Raw genomic sequence first — 27,922 nt, 5'->3', positions numbered from 1 at the left:
AGTATAAGGCAGTAAGGCATTTGATTACTATGCAGTTGTTGTAATGTTTACCAGTTCGCCCATGTATTTATCACACTGTCAGTGTCCTGTCATACCCTCAGTTGTCTAATTGAATGTTTTGCTATGAAGAAAAACAACTGATCCCTGCAAGCATTTCATTGGTTGTGTACTTGTGTGTTGCTCTGGAACTGGTTCACGGGAAAGCTGATATGAGAATGTACTTTCAGAACTACTGTAATATAATGCAAAAAACTGGCGCATTCAAACTTTAGATTCTTTAATAAGATAAATAGTTAATTTATATTGAATTCTATTCAATTTCAATCAATGTATCATCATATATGAAGAGTGTATAGTAGAGTACAGACCGTAATGTTGGTAAAAGCTGTTCCAGTAATACAGTGTTATCATTTATGCATGGCGTTAGAACAGAGATTGATTGCTTTTTCAAATTCCCGGATCAGTCCCAGACAACTTTTGCCTTTCTTTCATAAACCATTTATTTGCTACAATGTTGGATTATGAACTGGAAAAAAGAGCGACTTCTTCAACACGCCAGCCCAAATCTCACTGTTAAGCAATAGATATCTACATGTTTTTGTATCACTGATCAATGTCAATAATATGAAACAAAAAGGACATAATTAAAACTCATACATGACAAGAAATGAAGAGAGACTAAGGGGCTAACAAGCAACAAGCCTTAATGTATTTTTAAGCTGAGTTGTTGGGATGTTGAGATACAGTGTTATGCATTGCCCCTGTGTTGTAGATTGGCTCAATGTGTAAATCTATTTTTAATGGCTTTATTTATCCAGCTGATAATCATTTTCTTTTTCTTACATTTTCATTTATTCAACTTAGGTTCTAAGGGGAGTGGAGGGGGCCGCAACATGAACCGATGCAACCTTAAGCCAAAAGTCCAGTCTCACACAGTTATCCACCTGTGCCATTTATAGATGTGATTCAAGCCTGTTTGTCAATGCACACAGTTTGACTCTTTGATGGAAAATGAAAAAATAACTACACTATCTAAGTATGCTGGTTTCCATAAGAATGCAAACCTGATAAATGCGGTTTTATTGCTTTTTAAATGACTGAGGCAAAAGCCTGTGAGGAGTCTGCTGCCCTCATTACTTTTGTACAAATTGTCTTTTTTTACTTATAGTTCAGTCTGGCAGATATCATATGCCACTTAACTCCCTGCCTTTACAGTTAAATTACTATAGTGTTTGGGACATGCAGTCATACAAAAGCAAACACATAACACACAGCTCCTCACAAGCATATGTTAATACATGCACATACATTTCTTACACCCATGCTCAATTGGACATGTACGATTTAGAGAGAGAGAGAGAGAGAGAGAGAGAGAGAGAGAGAGAGAGAGAGAGAGAGAGAGAGAGAGAGAGAGAGAGAGAGAGAGAGAGAGAGAGAGAGAGAGAGAGAGAGAGAGAGAGAGAGAGAGAGAGAGAGAGAGAGAGAGAGAGAGAGAGAGAGAGAGTTCAGGTCTGGGGCAGTGGAAAGTGGCTGTTTTTGTCACAGTAAAAAAAGGGAGAAAGTAAGGAAGGAGGAGGGAGTGCTCTACAGCAGAGGTGGATAGACGGAAACAGTGCAGTCTACAGCGGTATTGTCCCGCCAAGAGCGGACGTTGGGGTCACATGGAAACTTTCCCCCTCCGATTCTCAGGCAGGAGAAGTTGTCGGTATTGAGTATCCTAGAGAAGAAAAAAGGGAAACCGTAAATTGAAGATCCAGACGTGAAGATGGAAAAGTTTGTCAGTTCAACGAGTAGTTTTGGATGTAATGGGACTATTTGAGTGTTTCCCTGTAAAGCCACTTCCTCCTAGACCATACAGATGCCTTAAATCATTTCCCTAATTAGTTACCCGGCTAAAATATTTGATAATGAGTTTTCATATAATACAAAACACATAATCAAATTACTGTAACAATAGCAGCAGTAGCACCATAGAGGGGAGTGGATGAAGAACAGGTAGAACTTGATCAAAGACACTAAGAGCAAACATTGAGAGTCCACATTTGAATCAGTGGTGGCCTGTTAATGTCTGCGGTCACATGCAAGGCTTATACAGTAGGATTAGGCTGCAGCATGTTATGTGTGTTATGTACCACAGTCAGGGATAAGGCAAAACTGTGTCAGGGGAGCCAATTATCATTTTTGGCAGGAGTTGTTTTTAAAACCATTCTCATCCTCCGTTGACAATCTGTAGCAGATGTTTCAAAGATACAAGAATCACAAAGCCTCAGTGGCTTGTTATCTATAAGGGTTTACTGAACAAGTCAGTCCATCCATTCCTACATTTTTAGATACACTTATGGTACAGTATGGCTCTATGAAGGATTGATCCGCTTTGGTTCAGACTAAAACAAATCTCAACAACGATTTGATGGATTGAGATGGTGTATGGACATGCCCAGTGCCTAGAGGATGAATCCTATGACTATGATGATGCCGTTTTCTTTTTCATCTAGAGCCAATAGCCAACAGTTGTCATTAATCCAGTGAACTTCTACTAAATGGATAGACACAACATTTGTACAGGTCTTTTGGTTAGGATCAAGTTGCATCTTCCGGGTCTCAAAAGTTAAGTCAATGTGCTTTTACCTGCTTTCTTTCTAATGGCCAACAAGAGGCAACTCTAGTAATGGCAAAAAGAAGTCCAATTGTACAGAAGTCTTAGAAAACTACCATAAAGAGTTTAACTCCTTGATGGAAAATACAAATGAACTACATTATCTAATTATGCTGGTTTCAATAAGAATGCTTGATTCCTAATGCCTTTATGGTCTCAATCACTTGTCTTGTTACCCTTACATATAGCATGATTTTGAAACTGCAGGTACATTTGCAGTAAAATACAGAACAAAGCAGAGTATGCTTGAGGGGGGTTCGACAGGTCGCTACCAATGGGTTGACCTTTTTGAATGTTGTCTGTGTTTACTTCATTTAAAAGTTAAATGCTTCCAAATGTTCAGTTTCTGTCAAGAAAAGTAAACTGTCATATTTCTGTTGCCTAAAGTGTCTGCTTCGGTTATACTGCTCTACTCCATCATGACAAAATAACGAGATGGCACATATTCCTCAAAACAGTAGTCCCTAGTAGTGCTAGTTTGTTTTATAATGTCTATGGTTATGATATAGTCCCTGCACATCTAGACAAGATAATCCTATCTGCCTCAGTGTTACTTTGTGGTTAGTGCTAATAATCAAATATTACCATGCTAACAGGATAAACTAATTTTTAAATGAAGTTTTTAATACTGCTACTTTGAACTTTATGTAGCTTGAGGCAGCCCACTTGACACACAAATCCTAAACCATTAGCTGCTCCACCCCACAACTAATTAAACCCCTGCCCCCTCGCCATCAACACTAAATGATCGGTCAGAGGAAGTGATCAGTTCAGGTCAGATTCCTATGTTTTTTCATGTCCCATGTTCACACTCTCTAAGGGAGCGGGTGCATGCCACGCAGCAGTCCTCGGACTATTAATAGTCGTGAGGGATGGAGTCGGGGGCAATCTGGATGGCGTGTATACATTTAGACCCTCCCCCTGGATGTTTCGTTGATGTCAAAAGACTGACCTCTGACCCAGGAGCCTGGCTGCCACAAGGCCCATGTTGAACTTGAATTGAAGGGGTCCAAATGCAAGCAAACAAACAAACAAACAAACTGCAAACACATGTACAGTACACATGCATAAATGCACTAATTTAATGTATAATCCAAAACTGTTTTTAAAATAGAGCTGGACAAGTATGTCACCAAAGTGCTCATGGTTCAGTAGATTCTTCCCCAAGAGAAATCATCACATGACATCTTCTGACACACTAACTGGCTTTGGAGCTTCTTTGTCTTTCATTCTCAAACTAGTCGGTGTGCGGACAGCAGCACCGTTTTTTCCCTCATAAAGAATCAAAGTATCAAATGAATCATCTGCCGTGTTCTGTCCTGAGAGTTTTGCACTTAAATCCATAACGTCGTACACGATCAAGCACTGATTTTTAAGAGATTTTGAAATACAGTTAGAGTAGGGTGATTGGGTAAAGTGCTCACACAGGTTCCCACAGCCTGATCCAGTGTCTCTGCCCCTGCCAGAGTTATGTGATGGATCAGAGGGCGGGGGGGTTGACATGCATAAACGGGGACAGAGGCAACTGATCTTCAAGCTATGCCAGCCCACACTCTTTGGATATCTTGTGCACAGCACCACGGAAGAGACCTTAACACACAAACATAACAACATTGTTCAAGCCACGATTGCTCGTCTTATTTTTGGGTTTGATAAAGTTGTTGTTGGATACCGATAAAGCCATGACCATGTAATAGTAAGAGCTTTGTTGAAATGAAATGAATAGTGATACCGGATTAAAACGACTCAACATGATCTGTATACAGTTTAGGTTTCAGAAAGTTACGACGGATAGGATATGCTTCTGTGAGAGCTAAGAGTCGAGATCTGCTTTGAATTGTACACGATTTTGCACACATGGATATTGACTAGTTGATAGTCAAACAGTGGACATCTATGCTTTGATTATAACTCTAGACACAATGGATGTTGACAGTCCAAATGCCACCTTTTACCCTTGAGGAACTCACAAACAACATTCTTGCCCTGAAATGTCTTCCACACTATGAACCACACAATTTATAATATATTTTATATCACAACCTGAATCTATCACAGATTTGTCTTTATTGCTTTACATTTATATTTCCGTTGTATCTGATTCTTCTAAAGCAAAAACAATTACATGCACAATGTTGTTGTTTTTATTAAGGTTATTGTAAGTTTATTCCTGACACTTCATTAGATTCTGCATTGATTTAAAAAAAAAAAAAAAACGGTTAACGTTTATCAAGACTTAACATTCAAAGGGACAGAATGCAAAACAGTCCATTATTGCAAAACATAAAACTTTCGGACACATGCAGGTTACAGATTTCTCTCTTTATTTTATTTTAGGTTAAAGAGAACACCCTATATATTTGCATACAACTTCCTAGATTTGTTTCTACACTGAAATGTATTTCACCTAAACACCTTTTCAGTTTTAGCAAGACATTTCTTCCAATGTTTTGAGATTGTGTCACTACGACAATAATATAGTGTGTGTAATGGTCTAACAGTAATTTAAAAGGACATTAGTGCAGTAGAGAGCCCTGGAGCTTGAGCAGGAGCATTTGCTGGGTTATCCATCTCACTTTGTAAATTTGGCCAAACTGGCAATACAAACTGTATCCAACCCACATCTTTCAAACGTACTAATTACCCAAACCCCTCAGGAATAATTGGTGAAAATGTTGTTGTGACTTCTTGGTCAGTTTGATGAATAAGTCCAGATGTAGCCAATAAAACATGCAAAAGACACTGCTAAGATCATTGTGCTTCTGATTTCAAACAGAATCATCACGATTTCCTCTCTAATAAAAATGAATCACCCACAATATCAAATTTGGATAAGAAATGGCAATTGACGCCCCTGACCGTCAACCAAACCACCGGGTGACAAGTCTCCACAGTCTCTACGCACGGAGAGCGCACGGTGAGTTTGCAAGCAAGCATGGGGATCCCTCCCTTCCATGCTGTCCGTGGCCTCTTCGCCCGGGCGGGCAGTTCCAAGACTCAGCCAAACCCTCCCGATCCCCCATTTCCCTCTCCCTACCTTTCCTCTGAAGAAACAACCCGGCGTTACGTCAGAAAGTGCAGGGCAAGCAAGACAGCGTCTTAGGAGCTATTCGTAGGCATTGCTGCCAAACCCGGCTTCGGGCTGCTCACGAGCTCACTGCAGCCAATGCAATTTACAAATGCAACCCTTTTGAAACAACAGCAGTATGTGGTAAGTCACTTAATCATCCATATGGTTTTATTGACGCGCTGGGATTTTTCTCTCTCACAGCTTTCTTCACATGACAGGTCTCTGTTGCTGGCACAATTGCGCAAAAAAGCAACAACAACATTGTAAACGGTGTAAAGATAAATAGTAGGCTGGTTTACCCTGTAGCCTCACTGAAAACACCATGACATGATGAAGCAACAGAGATACTTGTCGCACAGAGATTTCTGCAGCAATTTTTGTGTGTGATTCTTTGCTTATCTCAAAGACAACATGCCCCACGCTCGAAATAGGAACCCCAGCCCCATCCCAGAGGTAACATGGGACACGGGACTGAAGGAGATGAACGAGACCTGGAAAGGAGCTATAGCCTGTCTCGGGGTTGCCGTCTTTTTTGTCATGACTATCGGGATCATTTATTGGCAAGTGGTGGACCAGCCAAACAAGAACTGGATCCTCAGGGGGACTTTTAGCGGACTGATCTGGGAGAGAAGAACCCACTCGCTGGTCATAGAGACCCTGGCGGAGGACAAGACCTATGTGGAGATAGACGTTGGGAACGTGGGGAACGCCGACATCGAGGTTCCCTTTGTGAGGAACCTGTGCTGGCTGAATAAAACCGAGTTCTGCTATACGTGGGACTCGGTGGCCGAGGTGAAGATTTCCCTGGAGGTGAATGAGGAGACGGAGTGCTACAGTATGACCTGGGTGCCGGTGCACTGTCATGTGGAGCTGAAGGTAAGGTTACCCTCTCAGAGTGCAAGAAAATAAGTTGAACCAAATACAATCAATATGCCATTTTACGCACTATGTCATGTGCAAAAGGCAGTTTTGCATATATCACTTTCATGCCTTAATTTGTAGTTTACTTGATGCTTATTGGCATTTCATTTCGTATGGCTGTTGTGATTTTGGTGCACAATGTAAAACACAAAATCATCGTTTTATTTCTCATACAAATGAATTACAAGACGTCTTGTTAGTTGTCTGTTTTATATAAGTGGTCTTCCTTAAATGGTCAACTGATTTCCACTATCAAGGCTGAAAAATATCAATTAAATGTGTGTCCCAAAAACACGGTATATTTGCAGCATACCACAATCCAATGACATAAATAACTGTATTCATTAGATTCAGATATAAAATCTTGCAATTTTTTATTTATTTTTATTACCATGAAATCCTACAATATTTTTGATTTGAGTTATTATTTAAATGTATGTTATAGACCAAAAATATATTTGCGTGACTGCCTCAGCCCTCAATTTAACTACATTCAATTTGTAAGGCTTTTTGACATGCACAGTACTCCCCCCCCCCCCCCCCCATCTTAATTATCAAAGGCATTGAACTATTGGGATGTTTGGGGAGGTTAATCTGTCCCCACTGGAACATTCCTCACCATAACCCCCTGTCATGTGATGCGCCTGCTCACAGAAAATCTTTCCAACCCAAAGTCGCCTTTATTTTACCATTTTACTTGGCACCTGTTTCCAAACTCCTTAGCAGAGCCCGGATTTGCTGACGTGAAATAAATAAGCTGCCATTCTGCACATTTGTCCCCCACGCGTAAAGGCGCTTTGAGGGAGGACAGACTTTCTCTTAGAAAACCCTCTGTCATTCAATCCCTCCTGCGTGCAATGCTTTCTGAGACAGTCTCTTGTGCCAGCCATAACATACCCTGCATTTCTCCAGTAAAGTAGCAGTAACTTGCTCTGTCAAAGATTAGAATCATCAATACTCTAAGTTATCAGGTATATAATGTGATAAATCTGAAAACATCAACTCGACAGTCCTTACAGCCACTCATGCTTTTTATTTACACCCATTATTTACATTTTAGTCAGCCAAAAGCATTTGAGGAAATTGAGTGTTTTTCTAATACCATCTACTGTCTTTTGATACGCCTTAACACTCTTTTTATCAATAAACTTTTACAAATATTTCAGCATCAATTTCACATCTCTAACAGCTAACGTCTAACAGCTGTCTTGCCTCTCTCTTTATAAATGTCTACCTCTTTCAATTCCTTGTGGGTCTTTCTCCCTAACACTGTTTTTGTGCATGTCTGCATCCTTTCAGGACTGCTTCTCCATGACCAACGTGTCCTGGTACGGTGGTGCTAGTGTCCGTGGTCAGACCTGGCCCATCAACGATCAGAACGCCACCATGCAGCCGTTTGTTGTGAGTGATCTTAAGAACAATCCATTTGGCTTCGGCTCCGCTTTGGAGCGCTACTTCCTGGGCTCATCAGGTGAGAGGTCATTGTTGGAATCAATCATTTTGCATCAACTGAGATTTACTGTTAGTGTAGTAGACTGTCATGTCATTAGCAAAAGTGGAGTAACAGTTCTTCTTCACACCTTGGTCTGTCACAATAAGTAGGACCTTTTGAAATCTTTAATATGACACATTGTCAGCTGTTCTTCCACACTTGCCATAAGTGCAGGGTGAGCACAAGGGCTTGGGAAATGTGACCCCATATCAGCTGGTATAAGATGTGTGGCGTGAATCCCAGGGCGTGAGGGAAGCCCTGTGGATGTTGTTGTGTTTTTCCCCACCCCCTCATGCATGTGTTTGTTTGTGTTTGAGCTGAGAAAAATAGTCTGACCGCCTCCAAAACCAGCTGCCCTCCCAAAAAAACACAAACCACTGACTGGATAGGACGACCCTCCCAGTAATAGAGTGTAACACGATACTGTCTGTGGCATCTTAGTGCATTAATTTAGAGATTAAACTACAAAGGGAAGCAAACCACCTTTAACATCTTAAATTAACTCTACTGGGGTAATTGCCTTTTGTTTCTATTAAAAGGGCAGGTTGGATGAGGGACCTGCTGACTCTTATAACTCACCAGGTTATTTAAGGGGTGTTAGATTTTTTATCCTGGGGGCAAAAGGGGGGGATGCAAGGACCAGTGGCGGATGTGAATGGTTAATGTGACTGATGAGGAACGTGTGTGTGTGTGTATGTGTTGCTTTCAAGCTGTGTTTGTGTGGAGTTAGCTTACTTGCTTACTGCTGAATAAACTAATCAACCTATCTTGAAACATGAATAAGATACTCTGATTTACAACCAGACATTTCAAAATCCCATTTTACACCAATGAACATTGGAAAATAGACTATTTTTTACATTTACTAAGATGTTAGACTTTGCTTGGGAATCCTTTGCAAGTATAAATGTGTGTATTAAATATCTTGAAAGTTCTCAAATCTAAATAATAATATTGAATAAACACCAATAAGGTCAAACAAACAATTATCGATAATGGCTTTGCTTATTTTTAGCAGCAGTCTCACATACATTAATGACAGAAACAAATGCATGCACATACACATACACATTTTGGGATATTATGTAACACAGTGGCAGGCTTAACAAGAGAGTCACATGACTTAAATCCCTTTTCCACCTTGTGAAAGGACGCCCGTAATTATCAGGACCCTTTAACCCTTTGTTTCTCCGTCTAGCTTTGCACTGAGAACAAAAAACAAAGATGAGATCCCTGTGAGAGCAACTGTTTGAACGTTGCCAAGAAACGACTCGCAGACACACACAGTACATAGCCCCAAACATAGCAAACTGATGCTCAGCAATGACAGCAATGCCTGATGGAGCGTTTAAGGTATATTTAACATGATATCTTGCTTTAAAGTTCAAGGATGTTTTTGTTTGGCTCTTATAATGTTCCTCAGAGAAAATTGTTGTTCACAACTGAAGACCTATTGCAATTAGTATACTTGGCTGCTCTCCTTTATCTAGGATCTGTTTAAATAATTATTGATGAATGATCATAATGAAGTTGGACTGTTTGCTTATCCATGCAGCTCATGAGTTTAAAACAAAAGAGACCTAACAATGTAAGCTGTCAGGCTTCAGATTTGGTAAATGTAAATGTTGGTAAAGGGTTTAACCATCAGATTTGGAAGGTCCCATGCTGCAGGTAGAAAAGTGCTATTTTCATTTTCAACACAAACTTGGTGTTTTGGTGGTGATTCATCATGAGCCCTTATCGGAGAATAAGCACAATTACAGTGTCAAATGTGCAATTCAATTACGCATTACGGGAAATAAAAAGTGTCTGATTGTTACTGGTATACTCAAAAGTTTGCAGCCTGTATGAGGATCAGTTGATTCCCTTATTTCAGGGTTAGGTATAGGTTCCATTTTTTGTGCATATTTTGTGTGATGCGCACAGGAAATCCAATTGTTACCCTGCATAAATCTCATAAAAGTCCTTATTCGAAGTCCTTCGGGCTCCTGTAAAATAACGTGTAACTGTGATGTGCACATCAGATGGGTTGACCATCATAATTACTTTCGCCAAGGAGGTTCTATTGGGTTGTTTTGTAGTTGTCTGTTTGTCAGCAAGAGAAACTACTGGCATGATGTTCATAAGATGTGGTGGAAGGGTGTACCATGTCCAAGAAAGACCCTATCAGAAATATCAGAATATCAGACTGTCACTGCAGCATTAGCCATTCTCTTCTTTCCATCAGCTCTGACTAAGCAATGACTGTGTTGTTGTTGTTGTTGTTGTTGTTGTTGTTGTTGTTGTTGTTGTGTGATGGGAAACAATTGAAGCAGCTTTAATGCGGATAAACAATCCACAAATATGTGAGGATAGTTAACAGGATCCTTCTTGGAAACTGTGAGTTTATGCAACCGTGTGAGGTTTAATCAGATTATCGGTTTGATCCTAGTTTTGGCAGTAAAATGTTATTGTTTATGCATGTAGACTGACCAAAATCAAATTGAATGCAGAGCTAAAAAGTACTTACAGCACTTAAAATACAGACAACATACTAAACCAACTATTTTCTATAGACCAAATGTAAATTATAAATTGTTGTGTGTTTCAGAAAATAGAGGGACTCTGCTTTCAATAATCAGACAAAAGTGAACTTAATTACAAGATTTGAAGTACATTATTATGTAAACCCTACCATTTGTAAATGATTATCCTCTCAGGAAATGCAGCTTTAATGTTCTGCTTTTAACTATTTATCATTCATTATGATTCAAGCCTCATTTCTAAATTAGTTGCGGGTTTGTTTCTTCAGCTCCCGTCGGGTGAAAAAGACCTCTAGTATGTTTGTTTTGCTCAAAACAGATTCCTGAAAGGCATAGCACCATTTCTAATAAAAAAGCAAAGGTCAGCACATGTTTAAATCATTTTTGGTGAATTGTACTTACAGCATAATTAACAGACTGACAAATCTACATTTTGATGCCTCATGTTTTACTGAATCTGCTTATACTGCCGTTTTAGTTTAATATTGGCTTTGCAGCTGTCTAAGCCCAGAGACTGTATGTATGGGACCTGTCTCCACTGCTTCTAGTTAGTCATAGGAGCACATTATTAGTGTGGTAAGCAATATGGAGCTGTGGCTGACGTTAGTAAGCTAAGAGGACTCCTGGGGACGGTTTAAGAGCAAGACAGATGGACTGAAACAAAAGAGCAACAGAATGACCGGACTGTAATAGTCAATATTAACCAGGGTTAGAAAGAGAGCGCAAAGAGTAGCAAAGTAAAGAAGAGGTAATAGAGCAAAGCAGAGAGACAGGAGACAAGATATATGCAGCTGTGCAGTAGAGTGACATTTGAGAGTGTTGCCAACTGGAGGAACTTGTCATAGCCCCACCTGTCTTTATCCATACAAAAACAACTGGGCTACCAAGAACAGATTAGATATCACTGAAGCTACATCCTGCATTAAAGACATAAGAAGAGACAAGTTGTCCCAAAGCTTTAGCGGCTTATTCCTACATTTACTCAACTGGAGGTCTTATGGATACAGTCTATGCAGAGTTACAGTGAGCACATAAGCGGAGATAGTGTAGGTACCTATACTTTGGAAAGTATTGAGTGCACATGGTTAAATCACATGACAGTGATCAGGTGCGGCCTGTTGGCTTGACAAAATACTGGCGGACCATTACAGTAAGTGATGGCTCTCTATTATTTGCTTTTATGGTGTCTATTAAGGGTCCGTTTTTTTTTCATCAAATAAAGATATTAAAATAATTCAATTTACAACATGAATAGACATTTTCATTTATTTCCTCAATCACTCACTCTATTCACAACTCACTTATTCACTTCCTAACTCACAGCTGGTGCCATTTGTGATTTATCAATTCATTGTTTTATTAAATAAAAAAATAAAGACTTGACTGACAATTTACCGTCAGTCTAAAGACACAACAGGGACTAGAAATAACTAAATAGTGAACAGTGATTTGACATTTGTAAGTACAATTATCAAGTAATAAATAAGAAACACATATAGTATATTAATATTTGTATGTGATTCACCGATGCATTTACACACACATTTCTTTCCTTACTTTTAAATACCCTGAAATATACCTTTGTTTAAAATGATCAATACAAAAAGGTGTTCTCAATATGAGTATTATTCATACTCTTTTAAATGCAAGTACACTGAAAATACTGAACGTTGACTTTAATTAAATGTATTATGTCAGCACAGTTCACATCATTTGATTAGGTTAGTTGAAAGCAATAATATTAAGAAACTTAACAGTTATGTGAAATCTGTTGACATTCAGATTTTTAAGTGTACAGATGTACAGTATTAAAATCCGACAAATAACGGCTCTCATGAATGTTTCCTCGACTTGTCACTTCAAATAAGGACTTGGAGAAAGCCTGTTTGTTGAGTGTGTGTTATCTCTTACTTTGATATCATCATGGATCCAATAAAAGTAATGTATCTACTGTCTCTTCATATCTGCTGTTTTCCAAGACACCCTCATTTTAGTGAGCAACAGAGATTACAATCACATATCATTTCTAGCAGATTTATAAGACTTCACAGAATCTCCTTAAGACATTAGACCACCTCCACACACTCATGCACGCACACTGTATACAGTATATGTGGATGGTGCTCTCTCTATTTATTTTTTATCTCTCCATCATTCATTTAGCATCGTTTTCTCTCCCTTGGCATCAACACCGCTAACCATTTAACTGTATTTCTGCCCCTGACTCAATCTTTCCGTTTGGGATTCAAAGAAATTATACTTTGTTGCTTCTCCTCGTTTGTTGTTTGGTTACTCAGAAGGAATCGGCCAAGCACAACACACAGATAGGGATTAAAGTTATGTAACAGTTATGGAATTTATTTATTTTCTTTCATATAGTGATTATAATCAGCTTCATTTTATATAACAGAACTTATAGATAATTAGATAAATAAATAAGTAAGATGAGCAATAGTGGCGGCATTAGAATAAAATCAATGACAAAATGATAAGTCAAAATGTTTTTCTCAGCACCCACAGAAAAAGTGTGTGAACAATGAATATATTTGAGCTGTTACTGTTATACTAAATATATAAGAAGCTTAAGTTTAAAAACCCAACATTACAAATGCACAAAGTTTAGGTGTTGTAGACTATATTCTGACTTTATGCTGTCATCTAATTGAAAAAATACTTACTTAAGCCTTAAGTAAGTTGTTTAGATAATACCGGGGGGAAAAAGAAAAAAGGCTTGTTTTCTTATTCTAAATAGCTCTAAAGTATTTCCTCAGCCTTTTCTTTGTCCTTATTCCAACCCCAGATCACTGAGTCACACGAAAACAGAATTAAATGCTTAAAATATTCAGCTCGGATGTAGGAGGAAAACAAGCTGCCCCTCTGTTACTCAACGGGTCAGCAGGAGGTGCCTGTGGGCAGCTGCCCTGAAACCTCCACTCTGCAGGACAAGTAAGAGGTGAAACACTTTAACAATGACTCATTTGGCCAACTGAAGCTTTGTTAAAAGAGAGCTGTCATCTCCTGTATAAAAAGGCTACTATAATATGAACATCATCCCTCAAGATTTTCCACAGTCCATGTCCTACCTACTTTCCATCAAGGACAACAAGCAAGAGAGAGACAGTTTTTAATCCAGCCGCGTTAGTCCACTTATATTACAGTATCAACTGTCCACATTAACACAACATGTGATCAGTCTGTGGTTCTTCATCCCAGCTCTGTTTATTTTCTAGATAATGATCTTCTATATAATTGATCTGAAAACAATTCTTGTTTCAAGTATTTCTTAAACCAATATCCAGCAATGAAAAATACTTTTGAATAACATAAAAGTATTTGAATGTTGTATCTTCTGATCTCCTTTCACAGTTGTGATGTTTCTACGGAACACAGCATCTCACACGGGAAACAATAAAGCTGATTGATGACAGGAATGGAGCAAAGAAAAAGCCTCTTTAGTGTTTCATTATTTTTCTTCAATAAGTGGAATTGGAAATGTACTACCATGGCAAGATCCCAGTTTTGTGGCCATCAATTTCTTGAGGTTGGGCAAAGAAACTAAGTTTCCATTGTTAAGGAAATGCATGCCTGAACACACAGACACACGCACGCGCACACACACACGCGCGCGCAAACACACGCACACACACACACACAGTGAGCATTTGAATGCACCTTTTATAACCTAACTCAGGTAAATGTGCACAGGTGTCATAAATAACAGTATAAATATGACAGGTAAAAGAGTGTAGCCCAGGTAAAAGAGTGTAGCCCACCTTTACGGCCCTATAAGTTCTGCTCTGTTTTCCTTGGATGTCTACAGTTTCCCATTAAAGGAAGTGTGTGTGAATGCAGATGCAAATGAGGCATGTGTGTGTCAAATCATTCAAAACTGCCCAATGAACTTAAATCATTTTTACGTGTTGCCTTTCTGCTGCTTTAAAGGTGAGCGGATACGCTCTGTCAGGCGTATAATTTTGCTTTTGAGAGCTAGTGGAAAATATTTCGGGGGAAGCTTGAAGTGTTTAAGGAATTGTTCTAAAAATAGGTTCTCATCCCCCCTCGCTTTGCCTTTAAGTCCTGTGCACCCCACTTTGGCTGTAACTCAAGGCCTCAAACCCGCTTCACTTTCTTTAAATAACACTTATTGATTCCTGTTCCAATCCGGCACATCCAGAGATGTGTTTCTGAGCCTTAAACTTATGTAACTAGAGGTTAGAAGTTCATTTAGAATCAGGAGTTCCCCCTATACTGAAACTAAATGTGTCAAAGTGCTTTGAATAAATCTGTTTAAACCCCCAGAGCAGATTTTGTATATTTAACATTAAAATCGGCATGTTTAAAAGCTAGAATAAAAGGTATAGCTGTTCCTGACCATATTGTCCCATTTCTCTGAGGCCCTGCAGTGTTATTTCCCATCAAAATGAAATGTGACTCCAGAAGTCGTGCTTGCAAACTTCACTTTCCACCCCGTGTGCACTTTGGTAAAACACACTGTTTGCAGCCTGCTGTATCTGCACATCATTCTACGAGGCTGCTCGGTGTCTGGTGTACTCAGTAGCCTCTATTTCCACTGCCTGCATTCCTCTTCCATCCTTCCATAAAGCTGTAACATTTTCTCCTGCTGCCCCACTTTCTACACCACTCTGTATATTCATTATTGACATGTGCAGTTTCATGGCACCCCTGTTATCATGAACAATTATTTTATCTATTTTATCGCTCAAGGTTTGAAATATATAACGCAGTTTCGAACAAAACCCTACGTTTATCTGGCATTATGAATCTATAACAAGCAGTCGGGGGGTGACCTAATACCTTGAGAGGGGCAGCTGAGGAGTTACCAGTATCTCTTTGACATTATCCATTGCAAACACGTTAGCCGGTTGTTGAAGGCTCTTCAATAGGCTTTATGCAGCACTTGAAGACTGATCTTTAAACTATTAATCTGATTATAGACCCGTATCCTGCCGGCTCCTGCAGGTCCCTGCCTGCAGGAGAACAGTAAGCCCATTGAAACTAGAGAGGGGGGGCGGAAGTGAGCCAAGCTTCCAGCCCCGGTTCTCAAACTGTGAACCGCCTTTGGTCTCAAATTCTAATCTGTTTATTAATCAGCTCCTAAATTCCAGTTTGGCAACTTTTGAGCAGTTTGTGCAAAATGTAAGTGAAAGAGAGGCTGGGTTGGGGGTTCTGATCAATACTGGCTGGGTTCTGCTGACCTGAGATGGGGCAGAGTGGCAGCAGAGAGGAAAAGAAGGCAGTTAAATCTGGGAGGGAGAAGGTGGGAGTCAGGACGGGTGAGAAGCGGTGAGGATATGGGGTAGGGGTAACCTGAGAGGGACGAGGCATTCCTTGCAGGGCAGCTACATCTGCGGACACAATTATCCGCTTCACAAAATCTTACTTACAGTAGGGGAGAAAACGAGAAATGTTCTGAAGACGTAGGTGTTGTTTTTCGTACCTCACGCCCAAAATTAAGAGATGTTCCCTGGAGTAAAACCCAGAAGAATAAAAAATCGTCTTCAATGTGACTTTGGATAGGTATCCCAGACTTCTCCCATTGCTGTGCAGTGTTACCTACCTACCGAGAAGTTGCCAGCAGTGCCGGTGTAAACTCATCTAACCACATACTGTGATATCTCATACTCAGGGGTGTTTTTCTCACATCTGAGCGGAGCAATATCAGCTGACACAGCCCGCACTCTACCTCCCACAACACTCCAACCGTCACGCTCATCCTCGTCTCAGTATCACTCGCGCACTATGTCATATCAGAGGAATCTGCGATGGACCGTCTCGTACTTCCACTGCTTTTCATTGCTGTACATTAAGACTCGCAATATATCTGTTTGAAGAGGCACATATTATCTGAGAGTGGTAGCTTTCAATTATATTATATTTTTCAAAACATGTATTTTATTACTTTTGAGTATTTGGCAGGACATAAAACACAAGATGTCGTTTGATAAAAAATATTTTAGGGAGTTATACTGTGTGTGTTTGAAATTAAATGCATTATTTTCCATTTCATTTTATTGTGAAATAAGACAATTTTACCAGTCTACCATATTTATTTGTGTTACCCTCCACTGCAGTGTTAGGTGGTACATAGAATAATATTTGTTCTTGGTTGTTGTCAGTATTAGGTGGAAGGACAGGGATTTTGTGGCCTTTGCACTCGATCAATTTGTCGCTTGTAAAGTTGGAGATGTTTTTGGAATTGTGCTTACTCTACTGTTCTCATATTTATCTTTCTTCATCTCTTTTATTGTCATGAAATAATGAATGCGTCATCAAGGACTGTTGATGTTCCCTAGTTGCTTTTCTATTGGTTGTCCTCATTCAATTGTTACTTTGACTGTCAGAGCCTCCCATGATGCACCACGGCTTTCCTCCTTAAATCTATGATGTGGGAAATTGACTGATCTGACAGAACTTTAAAAAAAGAAATGTGCCTACCCATATTTTGTATTTTATTTAAAAATGTTCGCTGAGCAAGTATTTGTAATTGGTAACAACATTATTTTTGATGTATTTCATAATATAGACGGATCTGAAGCATCAAGTATGGATCTCTGATCAGTACAATGTGATAAACACCCTGTGCCCTCTCCCCTCTCTTTCTCGTTGTAGGTGTGGCAGTGCTTGTTTCTCCTGATATTCCTCTGCAGCTGGGGCTGGACAGCCGACAGCAGTTCTGCCTGCAGTCGCTGCCCAGTATGGAGCGAGAGCCTCTGCAGTACACCGTGTGTGTGGCCAACAATGTGAAAGCTGCTCACCAGGAAGCAGTGCAGCAACTGTACCAGCACAGCAGGGAGCTGCCCAACATGAACACACTGTGGTACGTTCAGTTAAGATGAGGATTAGTGGTGGGTTACTTGTCAGAAGTGGAACTTTGTTGATTCATATTATCAATAAATCAAGCCGTGGTGCATCTCAGATTCCAGTTACCACAGACTAAAACTTTCTGGGTATTTAGGGAGTGATAAACTACACTGTACCCAGGTTCCTCAGAGCAGCAGATCCGTATCATCCCTCTGTGTGTACTACAGGCTACCGTTCTGGAAGCTGCTCACTAACATGGATTCAGGGCCGAAGGTGGAGAGGGAGCTGAGGACTTTCTCTAATCGTCTGAAGAGACACCAGCTTGGGGAGGGAGTCATCAGCCTCAATGAACATTCCACCACCCTCCTCTCCGACATGGTACGAGCTCCTCACTCCTCACTGCCCGCCACACTGTCTCTTTACTGCAGCCTCAGAGTCTTTAGTATACTGGCAATCTTTAAAAGATAAAGTCATGCTGTTCTGCAGATGGATATGACTGGCACATGCATTGGTCTCTTGTTGCTCCTTAGCAGCGGACTGTTCTCTTAAAAGAAAATTAACAACCTCTGTAATGTCCAAATTGACCAATCAGAATCAAGTATTCAACTACGCTTTGTTATAAATCACATTAAAATGTATATCTGTGGGTTTTGACCAGACAAAGCAAGACGTTTAAAGACATCACCTTGGACTTTGAGAAACTGGGAATAGACTTGTTTCTATATTTTCTGACGATCAACGATTAATCGTGAAAATAAAGTGTGAGTGATGAATAATTGTTAGTTGCAACCCTTGGCTCTAATTATAAAAAAGTATGTTTGTACCAACAGAGAAGCTGTTTTACCAAAATGTTTGTAGCCAATGTTATCAAAGTTTTACTTTCTGTCATACTCTGGCAACCTTACATTAATTCGCATTTCACTTAAGCATATTCAGTTTAGTAGCCTTCTGCTATAAGCATATCTCTAATGGTGCAAATGATCTTTTATTCATCCTTTATTCTTGCCCTGTGTAGCTGTAGACTCCTGTAATCCTCCTCCTTAACCATCTGGGCTGTGAAGCTGGCGAGGGTTCATTGGTCAGAGGCTCAAAACTGGTCAAGCCTACAGTAGAGATGAAAGACTTTTCAATTTAAGTAAATCTCCAGAGTGCAGGAGACGGGCGAGGAGGGAATGAGGGAGGACAGGTTCACAGAAATGTCACAGCGTAGAAAAGAAAGATGGTTAAGTACTACATGTCCTTATGTTGAAAAATAAGTCTGAATGTAAACCACAGCACACTGGCCACTTCTTGGAAATATGTCTCATCATTTGTAAATCTGATATATCATGATCACAGACTATACTTCCAGTATTTGGGATTTCATTATACTGCCTAGAAACAGGACCACTGTCAAGTGGATCTAAGTCAATACTTGAGATCTTCCATTACAAAACAGATATAGCCGAGAGAAGACAAACAGAGACTCTCTGAACTGATCTCAGGTTGCTCTGAGCGTGGTAACCGTGGGATGGTGATGAAATGGTTGTGTTGAGACAAGAAGGGATGTCAGCCAACACAAACTTGATGCAGCGATCTGACCTGAACATGAAATATAGGAGGAGGCAGAGTTTATTATACATACACAAAGCCTACATTATGTTATGTTGTTCAGAAGGTGTGAGGAATAAGTCAACGTTAAAACAAGTTTCCTTTACCCACAATGTGAAGTTTTCTGGTACATCAAAGGTATTGTTGTCATCCAGTTCCCCTCCATAAATGCCATAAAGAATAAGCCATCTGTACAGTGCTGCCTGGAAACGTATGGAATTTGTCCATTAAGTGTACTGAGGTGTAAAAGGCAACAATGACCCTCTGTACAAAAATGTAAATAAAACTAGGCTTCTCTTTAAAGCCAGTTTTACAAGTGTTCGTAAATTATCAGTCACACTTCTTTCCGAGTTTCCATATTAGTGTGGAATTACAGGCACTGGAAGTAGAGTTATTATTAGGCTGTCATGTTTCTAAAAGTATTACTCAGACTAAATAATGCAGCTTTTCGCAAATCTACTATAAAAAGATGTGTGGGTCATCTTTTTCACAATTTATTTTATTTTGTCAATTATGCAGAACTCAAATTCAGGGTAGAAGCAGGACAAAGGGGAGCATTACGAAAATTACATAACCTGCTAATCCACCCTTTTCTTCCTACAGCTGGTTTACCTCCTGGGGTCATTCGTTGTATTCTTAAAAGGTTTAATTCCAGAGTTATGTAACCTGACATCTCTGTTTTGACTTGTCCATGTAAATACCAAAGGATTATGATATACGGTAAAAGGGCAAAAGTCATATTGTAGGTCAACCCTTTGAGAAACTCTATGATCAACCTACCATTATAATAACATGTTAACATTGTCTCTGACTGCAATGTCCTGTACCATAACATCTACAATATAGGGTCCTACGATTTAATAAAGTGAGATTAAAGCATTCTTTTGTGGACCAGTCTATCCTTAAAATGTAAAACTGAAATAAATCCTGGATCAAATGTCGGCAAGGGGTCTTGGAAATATTGTCTATGTTACGTTAAATGTATTTTCCCTTGGTTCTTGTCCTTGTTGATGTTGGAAATGGAGCTGCTGACTTGAAATGACGAAAAAGTACGATACGATACAGTGATTTGAAGTGTAGCATTTATTAAGATGTAAGGCTTCCCTCCGAGTGTAGAATGTTGACACTTTTCTAACTGTTGATTCAGATATGACAGTGAATGTCTCTGTCTCTCTGCAGGACCATAACTACCTCAACAGCAGGAAAAGGGGGATGTCCAAGAGACTGACCAGGGACCTCCCACTTGTCAAGCTTCTTAACATTTCCATCACCCTGTCCCCTTTCCTGGGCGTGGACAACACGCAGTTCCACACCTCCCTCATGGACGGCACCGAGGCCTTCTGGCTCAGCCTCCCCTCAGCGCCTCAGGGACAGCTGGTGAGAACTGAGTGGACTTCATCATCATCCTGAGAAGCACTTGGCTGCGTTCCCTGTCCTCTGCATGTTAACTTTTACCCGAGGTTTCTCTAATTTCATTCTGGTTGTTGTTGTAGTAAAGAGTTGCCTTGTGATCGGTCCATTCACAGAAAACATATTCCATGTCTAAAACGTAGAATTTTCCTCAACTTTTGAGAACCCCCATTAAAAAGAGAAACCAGAAACAGCTATTTTTTCCAAAGTAGACAATTTCCATCTGCCCAGCCTGTCTCTTCTCACAAGTTGCAGATTGATAAAAAGCAGAGCAGTTTGAGCATGGCCTAAAACAGAAAATCTAAAACTGCAACAGCGGAGGAGCCGTAGTTAATAATGAATTGCAAAAATAGAAAATGATCGTTGTGTAAACTCTACTTCTCCCCTTTAGATCCCTGTGATGAGTCAGTGGCGAGGAAAGTTCTGTGTAAAGCTAAACATCACCAACCCTGGAGCGGTGAGCTGGTTTCTGGACAGGGTGGGGTCCCTGCAGGCACACCTAGGGATGGAGTATGTGGTGCTGGAGGGGGCAGAGGGGAATCTGTTTGAGGAGCAAGCTCTGAGGCCTCCACAGGCTCTCGGGGGAGACAAGTACATCAGCCTGCTGGCCGACATGGCCACACGGATAGGAGACTCCACCATCGTGACAGCGGGGACACGGTAACTCCCTCGAGCATCAGTACCAACTGCCACTGTTTACAGAAAGAGATGTTTCCCAATGTGAGATTACTCTTTCTACTTCTTATGATGCTATTTGTGTCTCAGGTCAAGCCACAAGCCTCTGTTTGTGAGGATGAGCCCCTTGCAGTCCGACTGGAGCCCAATGGGCCTGAAGGGCATAATTCCCTCCCTGCTGCACCACACTCTGCTGGGATACAACTTCCTCATTCCTGATGCAGTAGGTAATACCACGGCCTATGAGTACATTTTCTCACCTCAGTACATCATATGTCCCAAAGAGAGCATCTTTATTTCACTACTTCATAAAAAAATAGACACAAAATAGCTCTAGATGTTCTTGTTTTGGACATAAATTAGGTTAATTCGTGTAGTATAGCAAATTCCTGCAATAGCCAGTCAAACAGCTGATGTCTATCTGGAAGATAGACAGAGTGTCAGTGCTACAGACAGAATAGACGACCTGATATTTGCTCTCTGACCTTCGTAAAACATGGCACGCTCATGTGCCCCATACTGTATGTCACTTCTGGTAGGTGTGAAAATTGTGACTTTATAATTTCCTTAATTCACTATTTCCTCCTATCAATGTATTAATGAATTATTTATTAATCAAACACCATTCATATAAGCCAGATCCTGAATGCGAAATTTACATTTCAAACAACACCACAAAGACCAAATTTGTCAAGGTCTTGCTAAAAAGACAACCTGACCATGTCTCCAAAGTCACCTCGCGTACATGTTTCCTCTTGGATATTTTTGAGTCATTTTCATGTTTGGCATTTTTCTCTGCCTCTCTCTCTCCTTGCAGGTGGTTCTCTCTCTGGAGACCTGGTCACAGATGAGGAGTTGTTCATCCGTTGGCTGGAGATCACAGCTTTCCTTCCTGTTATCAGCTTCCACACGCCACCCTGGGTCTGCGGAGAGGACCGGGTAAACTAGAATATTTTTTGTAAAAAACATTACAAAGCAGAGCCCCCCATGAAGTCACCTTAACACACTCTAACCCTGCACTCTGAATTTGAACCACACCGCAGAGCCATGTAGGCTGAAGAGCAGTCTTTACATTTTTCTCACTGACATTAGAAAAGATTACAATAGTGTTCAAAAAACAGGTTTGTGTTTTTTTCAAGATTTGTTAACAAGCAAGATTATATTTCCTTCTTGGAAAAAAAACAAGAGAGCAGGAGTTTAACCAAGCAGCCTCTCCTCAGTTTTTGAGGGTCAGGATGAGAAGTTCCCACCGGTGTGTTTGCAGGAGGCATGAGGGCTGCTGAAACCTGGTCTATCAGAACTTCAGATTCAGGACTAAACCCTGTCCCTCTCTGCTGGAAAGCAGGAATGTACAGTTCACCTTGCCCGGCAGGAAAACAAAGCCTACAATCTCAGCGAGTCCAGTGACAGACATCGATACTTTTCATGGCTCAGGTTCCCACCAGGAGGGTTAAGTCTATTTTTTTACCCCCTCCCTTGTCCTTTCCTCAATGGGAGCGATGGCTTGGCCCCCTCCCGACATCACCTGTGGTTAGGAGTACATCTGTTCTGAATTGCAATCCCTTCTCTAGATGTATGGCTCACTCTCACTCTCAAGAGCCACTTCAGCAGGAATGATAATGAATTTGGGGACAAGTCTTGGAAAAATACTTTATTGTGGCAATTAACATTTCCATGAGTAATTGACAAGTGTGACAGAGTGGGAGTGATCAACTTTTTTCTTCCACTAGGAGAGAACTGAGGAAGCGAAAATATATTGGTTGTGATTTGTATTGCGTGACAATGATAAAAATAGGCCTTTTGGACAGCTAGACGTTTGACAGCAGCAATGTTTTCTATTTCGGTCTCATGCGTGGCCTTCAATTTATAAACTCGGATGAAGTGGGCCTAAGAAGAAACTTTGGAGGAGACCTGCTTTATACATGCTTAATGCTTAGTTTAAATGTGGCACACCTTCATTTCCAGAATGTGGGATTGTTCAGTCGTAGACAGGTCACAGCAGCGGCTTTATTGGAATCAAACCTCAAACCCACACACATGCCTGGCTTCTCATTTACATTACATTGCATTTAGCTGACGCTTTTATCCAAAGCGACTTACAATAAGTGCGTTCGACCAACAAAATACAAACTTGAAGAAAACAGAATCATATAAGTACATCAGGCTTCATAGAGCAAAAACATTTCAAGTGCTACTCAACTGGCTTTAGATAAGCCAGCCCTTTATTAGTATATAAGTGCTTTGTTAATAGTTCTATCGCTCGAAGTGGAGTCGAAAGAGATGAGTTTTCAGTCTGTGCCGGAAGGTGTGTAAGCTATCTGCTGTCCTGATGTCAATGGGGAGCTCATTCCACCATTTAGGAGCCAGAATAGCAAACCCACGTGTTTTTGCTGATGGGAACTTGGGTCCCCTTCGCAGCGAGGGTGCAGCGAGCCGTTTGGTTGATGCAGAGCGGAGTGCACGTGCTGGGGTGTACGGTTTAACCATGTCCTGGATGTAGGAAGGGCCAGATCCATTCGCAGCATGGTACGCAAGTACCAGTGTCTTGAAGTGGATTCTAGCAGTTACCGGAAGCCAGTGAAGGGAGCGGAGGAGCGGCGTGGTGTGGGAGAATTTAGGAAGGTTGAAGACCAGGCGAGCAGCTGCATTCTGGATGAGTTGCAGAGGTCGGATGGCACATGCAGGTAGACCAGCCAGGAGGGAGTTGCAGTAGTCTAGGCGTGAGATGACGAGAGCCTGGACCAGAACCTGCGTCGCTTTCTGTGTCAGCTGGGAACGTATCTTCCTGATGTTGTAAAGCGTGTATCTGCAGCAGCGGGTTGTAGCAGCTATGTTTGCAGTGAAGGACAGGTTGTTATCTAGAGAAAGATCCACTCAAACCCGAGCTGTGACTTCAAGCTCATTCCTTCAAATGTTCTCAATCCCAACTCATAAAAAGAAATGTTTTATAGATGTGGTTTTTGTCATGGGACACTGAAGAGGATGTGACCCTTCCAGGAATGCTGAAGGAGTTTGGACAGAGGGAGACAGGAGAAAGACGTGGACACTGTTAAAACCACTAAGTCAAAAGTTTTGTCTACATGTCTGGATGTAGAGATGGCACAAATGGATTTTGCAGAGCTCATAGTTATATAATATCATATATAATATTAATACTATTCATGTCCTGAACTACTTAAGGCAGATGATTTTGTTAAGGAAAGGCCTTTTTTGTTTTAGTTTTTCAAAAATATATTTTGCCGGATACTAATGAAACACACGCTTGTATGCAAAATGAGACCCACATGTTGGCTGACAATGACTACACTGTAACCTTTTTGGCTGTACATTTACAGTAAATTACTGGCTACTAGTTGCATGGATTTCACAGTAATTTACTGTAGATATTTTACAGTAAATTAGAATAAAATTACAACTACATACTGTGACTTTACAGTTGCCATGCCCATGGAAGTACTGTGATAAAGCAGTACAGAGCTGTGGTATTATGGTACCTTGCTGTACATCAGTGATGAGCCGTCAGGGCCCTCTAGGCCCTCTGTGAGGGCCTAAGATATTCTAAAAAATAATATATTAAAACATAAAAAACAAACATTTTTAGTGACGTTGTGACTAAGATATAGGGGGGCATCCAAATCCGGCAGCACCTGCTCTGCCGGATATGGATGCCCCTCTTTAGTTTTTTACCTGCTGGGCCCAGAGTAAAATGCTTTTGTGAGCACAAAGTACAGGGGAACAGCGTGACGTTGTGACTGTCCTGGACAAAGTTGTAGGGGGGGTGCCATATCTGCAGGAGAAATACCTGCTCTGCTGAACATGTTATGTAGAGAACAGTGCAGATCTTCCCTATGGACACCAGGAAAAACCTAGTCTAAAATAAGGAACATTAATAGTGTGATATAGGCACAGATTAGATATAAGATCAATAATACACTTGATTTTAGGGCACCTTTCAAAACATTCAATGTCACCTTAAAATAAAAATAAAAATATGAGTGGCATTACAATACAAACATGTGTTGAGTAGGAAACCACAGAGGAAAATTACATTCAAAGGAGCCATTCAAGCGAGTGAACAAATGATCTTTTAGGCTTGATTGAAAATAACAGTGTCTGACATTATCATGTTATATCATTACTGTTATATCATTGCTTACTATTCTTGGTTATCAAGTATCAGACACTTAAACAACAGAGAAGGTTTTAAGAAATAGGACTATACTGACAAATGACATCATTATTATCCTTTCATTGTCTGTTCTGTAGGAACATAACAGAGTGGGACTACACTTAAAAACTGAAGTTTGTTCCAATACGAATATTGTGTCCTTAAAATGAGCCACCTCGCAATTGTATGCACATTATTTTTTCAGCCGTTTGCTGTTTAATTTGATGGGAAATATACCATTCAAAAGAGAGAAAAATCTTAGAAAACTAGGCGAACGCTCAATACAGGCGAGGACGTCACCTTTGCACGTCCCCGCGAACAGGGCTTCAATCTACGGCAAGCCTTCAACCTATGGCACAACACCGGTCTTCAGCATATTTTACCGGACTATGACCGTTACCGGCTAACAGAAACTCTGAACACCAGATATTTCAGACTGTCTGTGATCACATTAAACAAAACTGGAGCAAGTCTAAATAAAAGCACACATTTTCATTTAAGTAAAGGGGAACAAAATGCGTTGAATTACATGCTATCAGAGTAGTGACAGGTGTTTCTTCTCGTTTTTGCTTGGCGCAGAGTGACTGGGGGTGTTTCTCAGGGTGTTTCTCAATCTCGAGTAAAGCTGCTCCAGAGCCACTATTTCAAGCATACTACGTCATCGAGTGCCGCCGAAGTACTGTTCCAATATCCAGCATACTTGGAATTCTACCGAGCCCGGCGTACTTAGTTTGGAGAAATGTCGAGGCTGCACATGTGTAGACTCTGCGGTCTTAAGATCCCCACAATGCTTTGCGCACGGACCAATTTCCCCAAATCTGTGCCGGAAAATGTAAGGCGGGGCCTCTCATATGACGCACACCTGCACACTTGCTCGCCTGTTCCACTCTTCGTTTTCCGAATGCCAGGAAGTATTCTTGCCTCGCTTCTGAAGCAAGACGCTCGGAAGACATGTGCTACCAAGCAAGCGTGCTCGAGATTGAGAAACACCCACAGTGACTCCTGACTCGTAGCAGTTACTTGCCGTTCGAAATCTTTTGCGATCCCACAATGCAGCAGTTCACGCAATTTGTCGTGTTATCACCACCTTATCACCGGTTATCACAGAGGATGGTCTGAATACAGTATTTTACTATGAAATAATACAGTAACATGTTGTGAAATCCTGGTAATAATTTATCCTTTACATTCACAGTAATGAACTGTGCCAGCATTGATTTCACTGTGAAATTCAAAATTACAGTATTATATTATGAACATTACAGGTAAAGACTGTAAAGTGGTAAAACAGTAATTTATTGTAAAATATTACAGCTAAATATTGTGAAATCATGGTAATATTTTACAGTGTACATTTAATTCTTCAGAAACGTAATTTAATTAGAGGGCACATGGAGGCACTACTCAATATGGAAATAAATAATCATACAAAATAATAAATAAAATGTAAAACTCTTAAGTAGGGAAGGGTTTATGTAGGATTGAATTGGTGATTGCGATGAAAATACTTACGACCAGTTGATCGAGGTGAATTTCCAATATCGAGATATTATCTTCTCATAAGGGACTTATGAAAACAATAGAGCCTGGTATAAAAAATAAACAGTAGGCTATTTATACAGCGTTGTGCTACCACTAATAATTTGTTGCTGAAATCTTCATCTCGTTTATGCTCTTCTCTCTTTTGACTCATAGGTGTTAAACCTCACACGGGCCTACATAGCGAAACACCAGAGGGATGTGGTCCCACTTATAGAAAAGTATGCAGATGAGTGGCAGATGACGGGAAACCCCATCTACAGGCCGATGTGGTGGCTCAGTCCCAGTGACCCTGTGACTTTCACCATCGATGACCAGTTCCTCATCGGAGACGAGGTGACCTGATGGAAAGGGATGGGGTTACGATGTACTTGGCATGGATGGTTTATGAATGTAACCTGATGTCTTGCTAATTAAGTGCACAATCTTCTTTGACATCTGAATTTGTTTTTACCAATTTGCATTTCCAGGTTCTAGTGGCACCGGTGCTGGAGAAGGGGGCAGTGCAGAGGGATATTTATTTACCTGACGGGGGCTTCCAGTGGCAGGACAGCCGCGATGCTCAGGTGTTTGACGGGGGGGACGTTCCTACAGGACTACCCTGTGCCCTTGGAGGACGTGGCTGTCTTCTTTCGCAGAAGCTGAGTCACATGACTGATCCACTGAGTCACCTGACTTATCCTGTTACTGTTTTGAATCAAATCCTTTTTTTTTTGTATTACTAGTGCTGTTCTTAACTTGCACTTTTCCACTAAAGACTATTGACCCTGTCTCAGGGCTTGAGATGATATGTAGAAAGATTTTTTTTATACTTGCACTTTACAGTTCATTATGATTTTTTTTCCTTTGTCACAATTGTTTTCTTACTTTTGAAAAAATGTTAATCAGTTTTACCTCTTGGCTGATTTGTTTCCGGACTTTTTGATCTGTTCTGCTTTTTTTTGTATGTAAGTTCCGGATAAATCTGTGCGTTTACATACCGCATTTCTACAGTCTTTAAATTGCTTCTGGCTCTCTTGATAAGGAGGAACAAAGAATCGGAATCTCTCAAGAAGAC

The 27,922-nt window shown here is 40.5% G+C and overlaps 1 protein-coding gene across 1 annotated transcript; it reads left to right on the top strand.

Annotated features, from left to right (window-relative positions):
* Window positions 1–5,985: 5,985 nt before the first annotated feature.
* On the top strand, window positions 5,986–27,510 carry si:ch211-236l14.4 (SITS-binding protein). Its single transcript, XM_034215957.1, is given in 11 exon segments — window positions 5,986–6,602; window positions 7,947–8,118; window positions 17,292–17,499; window positions 17,711–17,861; window positions 20,253–20,450; window positions 20,875–21,143; window positions 21,249–21,385; window positions 21,976–22,097; window positions 27,022–27,201; window positions 27,336–27,440; window positions 27,442–27,510. Coding segments are annotated over 11 exon segments (2,076 nt in total). The 5' UTR covers window positions 5,986–6,137.
* The last annotated feature ends 412 nt before the right edge of the window (window positions 27,511–27,922 follow it).

The sequence above is a fragment of the Gymnodraco acuticeps genome, unplaced genomic scaffold, assembly GCF_902827175.1.
Source record: "Gymnodraco acuticeps unplaced genomic scaffold, fGymAcu1.1, whole genome shotgun sequence".
In the NCBI taxonomy this organism is placed as follows: domain Eukaryota; kingdom Metazoa; phylum Chordata; class Actinopteri; order Perciformes; family Bathydraconidae; genus Gymnodraco; species Gymnodraco acuticeps.
This window is presented reverse-complemented; position numbering and strand designations above follow the sequence as displayed.